The sequence below is a fragment of the Lycium barbarum genome, chromosome 8 (genome assembly GCF_019175385.1).
Source record: "Lycium barbarum isolate Lr01 chromosome 8, ASM1917538v2, whole genome shotgun sequence".
In the NCBI taxonomy this organism is placed as follows: Eukaryota; Viridiplantae; Streptophyta; class Magnoliopsida; order Solanales; family Solanaceae; genus Lycium; species Lycium barbarum.
Window position 1 is genome coordinate 127093172 of NC_083344.1, and position 7338 is coordinate 127100509.

Consider the following 7338-nt stretch of genomic DNA (forward strand, 5'->3'; position numbering starts at 1 on the left):
TTAAAGTTTCAATTAATTAAATTGCATATGCTCCTTAATACGGACATACGGTACAACTAGTTATGAATTTTTTAGTCACTTCAATTTTTATTAATGAAATAGAAAAATCAATCGAGATTTTAAAATTAACAAATATTTTGTTTTTGTTAATAACATATAGAAAAAAAGTATAGAAAAATAAATTTATACGTACTTTCGTTTATAACAGTTAAATGAGATCCAAATATCAAATGCTAGTATACATATATAACAGCACTTCACTATAACAGCTATGAAATTTCGGACAAACGCTGCCACTATGGAGAGGTTTGACTGTAGTCGAAATTTATACATTATATTCAAGGCACATTTTTCTTTTTATTAATACATAAAACAAGGCTGAGACAATCGTGCATTACTTATTCAACAAAAGAAACAAAAAACCCTACTATCCAATACGTAGAAAAATTAATCTACGAGACAATCGTACGTTATATTACTTTATTTTTCTCATTCAGTATTCGATATTCGCACTGGGGCTCCGACAAATTTTAGTTCGCGCTGCGTAAGAGGTCCATTGAGAGAGAAAACACTTCCTACCATATGCAGGACTCGACCTGAGACTAAATTTGATACTCTCGTCACTATTATCTTGGGTACATTTCGGTAATGGAAATTTCATTGACGGACAATGGTATTGATTTGCTAGTTGCTTTATCCGATTCTAGGTCCAATTGGTTCATCATTTCTGCTTTATTGCTAAGGAAGTATGCTGGAGGTTGCTGTGGAATAGGTAGAGTCTCAGAATAGCTATTAAGCATTAGTACAACTGATGCAATTGTTGACCTTCTTTCAACATCTTCTTGTACACATAGCAAACCAATGTGGAGACATTGTATCACCTGTTGAAGACATAACTTTTAAGTAAATGAAAATATGGTCGCTCTAACAGTTAAAACTTTTAAATGGAATGGTTAATAGAAATGATAAAATTAGCCTATAAAAATATGAATAGCCCAACTTGTGCACTTATTGACTCTGGACATATTTTAACTCACTTGAATTTAACCTGTCTTAAAAGTTAGGGGTAAAATTCACAAATAACCACTTTTTAATCCTTGCAATTGAAAAATAGCCACTGTTATGAAATTTCAAATTTCCTAGGTGAAAACTTTAGGATATTTTCATGGAATTTCACCTATATAATTTGAAAGTTCGCGACAATAGCTATTTTTCAGTTACATGACCAAAAAATGGCAATTGAACGCTATTTCTACAAAACTTAGGCTGATATAGGCTAAACGTGTTGTCCAAAAAACATTTCCACAAAAAAAACAATTTCCCAAATTGACCCAAAATCATGTAAAATTTTTAAGTAATTTTGTTTGATATTTTATATATAGCTATAATTTGTTTGATATGTTAAATATAGCTATAATAAAGAGGGAAAAATTTAGTAGTTTTGTTTAAATTAAATAATTCATAAGAAAACAATAAATAAACTAAAGCTTGATAAAAATTGGGTAGATCGGGCTTTAACTCAATATAGCTCGTCTTAATTCAATCAATCTCAATCCAAGTAATCTTGAGGCGAGCAATATAATCACATGTCCATTTATTATCTCAGCCCAATTTTCACCCCCATCCCTCCTCCCCTGCCAACAAATTCAACAAAATGTGTATTTTCCATTCCGAATGATTTCATACAATTCAACATTGTGCTTAATCATGTAGAAATTCTAAGTTCGTGTCTCACTATAATCTATTATCAAAACAATTCCCCCCACCCCCTCACCCCCCCCCCCCCCCCAAAAAAAAATGTGTTTAAGATTTTAATGAGATAGTCAAACAAAATTAACATTACCTCCTGTTTTGAGTAGAATTCAGTATCAATATTGGGATCTATTATCTCCAATGGTGTCCCATTCTTCCAATGCTTCCATACCTGCAAATTTTTCATATATACAATTATATATGTATGTTTAAGATCGATCGAAAAGTAGAAGAAAAAAAACACTTGGTTAATATTTCAATAGATTGTTGGTTTTTAACTTACGTGGTTAATAAGGTCTTCAGCTCCATCTTCCTGATAAAAGGTACTATTTTTCTTCCCACTTATGATCTCTAAAACTAAAACACCAAAACTAAACACATCCGACTTTGTAGAGAAATGTCCATGCATAGCGTACTCGGGAGCCATGTAACCACTATAACACAATGAAGGCACCAAATCATTGAAGTTTTAAAAAGAAAAAAAAAACTTTGAAGTTGAAATTAAAAAAATAGTCTCATAATAAAAATTTGATGGTCACGAATGAAAATCATTATCTCATATGATTTACTCTTAAAATAAAAGTTTTAGTAATTCACCTGTATTTAAAATAATGAAATTTGATATTTACAAATATTGATGGTCAAAAACAATTATTTGCAAGTACTATCTTTAGAATTGGCAAATAAGGAAGTATTATCCTTGGCCAAACGAAAACTTACTATGTCCCAACAATCCTGCTAGTGTTTCCTTGACTTTGATCAACTCCAAAAATTTTTGCCATGCCAAAATCTGATATTTTTGGGTTCATTTCTGCATCTAAAAGTACATTGCTAGCTTTGAGATCGCGATGTATAATTCTTAGTCGAGAATCTTCATGAAGGTAGAGTAGTCCCCGTGCTGTTCCTCCAATAATCTTATATCGTGTTGACCAATTAAGTAGCTTTTGTTTTTCAGGGTCTGTTCAAATTTCATAAAATTAAAAGAAAAATTAGGATTCTACAAAATTTACTCGAAAACATATCTATGACGGAATATCTATAACTGACAAGTTCATGAATAAATCAACGTGACGATTTAATGAAGAAATTCATCAATTTATAATGGTTTTATTCTTCTGTCATAATTTTTTGCGACACTCGCATTTGTGATCAAATGTGGTGAATTCCTGTCACAAATATTGTTTTTTCTTCTAATTGCAGTAATATGTATATATAGATCAGGATTGAATCTAACCAAATAAAAAGTAGTCCAGGCTTTGGTTAGTAACGAATTCATAGACAAGTATCTTTTCTTCTCCCTCTAAGCAGAATCCCAATAGTCTAACTAGATTTCTGTGTTGAAGCTTTGCCACCAATAGAACCTCATTTTTGAATTCTTGTCCACCTTGCCCTGAACTTCTTGATAGCCTCTTAGCTGCTACAACTTGTCCGGTAGGAAATTTTCCCTGAGCATAAATAAGTTTGTAAATGTAACCTTGCATAAACAGTAGCTTAAAATCAGGAGCAGGCCAGCCAAGGCGGCTCGATAAAATTAATAGTTAAATCAAATTTTAATAAGAAAATCTAAACTTTTTAATAACACTACAAGTAGATTGGGTTGCATAAACAGTACTCGATCTGTTTCAATTTGTCTGTCTTACTTTCCTTTTTTATTTTTATAAAAAAATATACCTATTTCCTTTTTTGACACTTTTTATTCCAACTTTTCAGATGACATGTTTAATACTACTCCCTCCGTCTTAAATTATTTGTAGTGGTTACTAAAAATAGTTATCTCAAATTATTTGTCCATTTAGAAGTTCAAGGTACAATTTTTTCCCCTATTTTAACCTTAGTAAAACTTTGTCATGGAGATAACACATAAATCCGGTAAACATTTAATGGAGACAAATTATAACTTAGATATAAATAAGGGTAAAGTTAGTCAAATACGACTCCTAATTAATATTTCTTAAGTGGCGTGTAAAATAAAAAAACGATAAATAATTTGAGACGGGAGGGAGAACAAGATTAAATGACATTTTGGTACATTCAACATATCTTTAATTTTAGATAACAAGAGTCAAAAAGCTTCTTTACTTTCTTAAATTCTGTGTAAAGTCAAAACCAAACAAACAAATTAAAACGGAGGGAGTAACAAAAAACCAGGGACAGCTCAATTAAGTCGGTAGCCTGAAATCAAATTTTGATAAGCCACACCAACTTTTCTAATAAAATCACATCAGCAAGTAGATTGGATTGTAGTAGCTAAAATCTGCACAATAAAATTGATGGTCTAAAGCCAAATTGTGACAGAAGATCTAAACTTTTCTAATAAAATCACATCAGCAAGTAATGAGTTACATAAACAGTAGCTAAAATCAGGACGGCTCAATAAAAATGGTGATATAAAGCCAAATTTTGATAATAAATCTTGATTTTTTTTTAAAATAAAATCGCACCAGGAAGTTGAATGGGTACACCCTTCTATTCTTATTATCTTTTGTCTGAACAGGAAAACATCGTATATGCTAAATTTGTTCTAATGACTTTACCTTATAAACATTACCAAATCCACCTTCACCAATTTTATTATCAGGAGAAAAGTTGTCAGTCACAGCTTGAATTGTATCAAAGCTGTATTGCAAGGATTCAGCAGTGGAAATTCCACTCATGTCTGCAAAAAGTGCAAAATAATCAAATTTCAATTACATCTGCTCCAGAAGGAAGGTGCATGTGGGAGGACCTTTTAATTTCTTCACAAAAATGTGAAGTTCGTGATGTATGTATTTTTGATGAGTTCACTTTCGTACATGGTTTGTGATTTATCCATGAACAGTAAAGTTATAAAATTATTTTTGTCACATTAAATTAACAAAATTTTACATATTATAACGGTAAAGTCACAAAGTCATAAAACTACATTAAAGTAACTAAACTTTACCAACTATAACAATAAACAATAAATTTAGCATGTCTGCTGTAACCTACCCATCAAGGTAACATTATTGCAATGGTAGGCACGTAAAGTTTAGTTACTTTGACATAACAAAAGATAGTTTTATGAGTTTACTATTGCAATGAATGAAATTCTCTTCCTTCAATATGATATAAACAATTCAATGAAATTAATCCTGTGTTTGCTGACTTTTGCAAATAGTCCTCTTAGTTTCACCTTTAGCCTCCGTTATAGCATCATACTTTTTATAGTCCTCTTAGTTTTACCTTTAGCCTCCGTTATAGCATCATACTTTTTAGTAGTTCTCCTTCTGAGGCAACAATATGCCACAATAAGTAGAACAATCGAAACCGCTGCGGAAATAGCAATGGCAACCTTCACTCCTGCTGAAATTCTCCGATTTTTATCTGAATCAGCTGAATTTGTGTTAATATATATCTTCAATTCAAATCCTCAAAATATAATCTGAGTACTAGGAATTAGAACATCTTTACAGCCAACAAAGATCAAATGAATATGATGTGGTCGTTGTATTACATATTTGAATCAATTTATATATAATAACAACGCAAATAACTTTTACACTATCAATATATTTTAACACGTTAGATAGCCGGTAATTTCAATTTTTATCAAGGATTCCTATAACTTGTCCAAAATTAACAGAGCATAAGGCATTACCTCCTTTAGGGCCCGAAAAATTGGGAGGGGTAGATACACGTGGAGCAGGTGGCGGTGGTGTCGAGACGGTTATATCTTTGTAGAAAGGATAAAATTCATATCGGATGCCACAACTCGGAAAAACAACTCTAGCACCTATAGGTCAAGACATAATATAATTAAGTAATCAAAAGTACATTACTAGTTTTAAGTTTTTAATTAAACACGTACCTCGTGATTTGTCACAACAACTGGGTAAATTCGAGATGGCATCTCGAAGGCACAAATTACAACTAGTAGGAGAAATATCAGGAGTGCACTGTGCAAGTGCATACACTTTCTGAAGCGCACTATTATAACTCCTTTGTTTCGTTGCATATTTCTTGGCTGCGCTACCATTCGCAGCCTCAGTCGCCGCCTCATCCAACACCTCATCCAACATACTCCCCAAAATTGGTCCAGAAGTATTCTGAGTATTTAAGAAAATAAATTTGGCCTGGTTCTCATCCGTTGTGCCAAAAAAAGATTGGTTCGAATAACGTAACAGGCAGTTGTCGTAATACACGAGTGCAACTTTTTCTCGCGGACATACTTTTAAAACATCTGTACCGGCGTTTTTCACGCAATGCTGACAATCGGTGGTAGAGACATCGCCGCGACAGAGGAACGTGCCGTAAACCTTGTTGTTAGCTGAGGAACTGTAGAAACCGTTTGGTCGGGTGGCATTTGAGGCAAGAGAGGATAGTAGGACTTCAAGGCTGGCTCGATAAGTGCTGTTTGGTGCGTAAGTGGTAGTGTTTGGGCAACTATAGAAGAGAGGTTGTGACATAACCCGAGTACTGATCATCATGAGGCTGATGATCAGAAATAAGCAAGAATGGAACTTCAATATGGTAAAAGAAAGACATAAAGGGATATTGCTAAAAGTAGTCATTATTTTATGATTATGTGATAAAGAAGGTTTTGGTTCTTGATTTTTCACTTGTAAAGCTAAATATATAGAATAATCTTGTGGCTAGGACACCCTTTTGTAAGGGTTCATTGACACTTTTGCCCTATGTTGTGTTAGTCTTTTAATTTTACCCCTCATAACAAATAATTTTTTCGCAGGGCATTGTATAAATTTATATTTGGGCATCACAATATTTCACGAGTTATGTTCCGCATAACTTTTACACTTAAAGAACTTATAGCCCACTAGGACTAAGTTCGCTTGCTAAAGGACAAACATTAATTAGACCTGTCCATTGGAAGGGTAAAAATTAAAGACCAGCACATTCAAAGGACAACTCGTGCAATTTCAGCTTTAGTAAGGGGAGTCATCCTACTTAAAGTACTGCTATGTCAAAAAATTATATGCAAGTGCACAAACAACCTATTTTTGGATCACCATTTAACTCATAGATATAGTGCAAGGAAATTTGCAAGTTTAGCTACTTTTGAACCAACTTCAAGCATACACGACTCAAAACTGCAAAAAATTGCCTATGAGGTTTTGTTTGCTAAGGACAAACTTCCGTCATTTTTGCTTGAAGTTTGACTTGCCAAGGCCAGACTTATCGTGCCTAAGATATGTGTGTATGAAGTTTTCAGACATAGATGTTCTAAAAGAAATTTTTTTGAAGTTTGAACTACCAATCTTCATCCCCACTAATGTTAAGAACTTTCCAACAACACTCACTTTATTTAAACTTAATTTTCATATTTGAAATTCAAGATCTATTTTTTCAAGCTTGCAATGATATGGTGATTTTAATGTTGAAAAATCCTTAATTGGCTATATGCAAAATTTCTGAAAAGGTGACTGCGCCTTGAATGACAAATAAGATGCTTGTGCAAATGACTCTATTAAACTAACACCATTTGACATAAAGTATAAAGCAAACATTAATTCGGCACCAAAAGTATAGTTTTAAAACCACCACGACCTCATATTTGCACGCACTTACAAGACTAAATGTGACGATATATGGACATTGTTTACATGA

At 32.9% G+C, this 7338-nt stretch overlaps 1 protein-coding gene across 5 annotated transcripts; it reads right to left on the reverse strand.

The window, feature by feature from the left end:
• Positions 1-332: 332 nt before the first annotated feature.
• Positions 333-6321, reverse strand: LOC132607246 (cysteine-rich receptor-like protein kinase 10). 5 transcript variants are annotated; one of them, XM_060321140.1, is made up of 9 exons: positions 5582-6321; positions 5372-5506; positions 4957-5073; positions 4287-4408; positions 2987-3197; positions 2473-2710; positions 2036-2186; positions 1844-1924; positions 333-881 (listed from the first exon to the last, which is right to left on the reverse strand). In XM_060321140.1, the coding sequence occupies exons 1-9, from the start codon at positions 6282-6284 to the stop codon at positions 627-629; spliced, it is 2013 nt and encodes a 670-aa protein (XP_060177123.1). In that variant the 5' UTR covers positions 6285-6321; the 3' UTR covers positions 333-626. The 5 variants fall into 5 exon arrangements, with proteins under 5 accessions (XP_060177123.1, XP_060177122.1, XP_060177121.1 ...); XM_060321139.1 differs by having other exon boundaries at positions 4957-5076; XM_060321138.1 differs by having other exon boundaries at positions 4957-5097.
• Between the last annotated feature and the right edge of the window lie 1017 nt (positions 6322-7338).

Excerpts from the sequence above, each read along its gene's own strand:
- LOC132607246 (XM_060321137.1), bottom strand. The coding sequence starts at position 6,284 with ATGACTACTTTTAGCAATATCCCTTTATGTCTTTCTTTTACCATATTG. Across the intron at positions 2,711-2,986 it reads CCTGGACTACTTTTTATTTG|ACCCTGAAAAACAAAAGCTA; the intron begins GTTAGATTCAAT and ends AAATTTGAACAG. Across the intron at positions 2,187-2,472 it reads AGCAGGATTGTTGGGACATA|TGGTTACATGGCTCCCGAGT; the intron begins GTAAGTTTTCGT and ends ATTGTGTTATAG.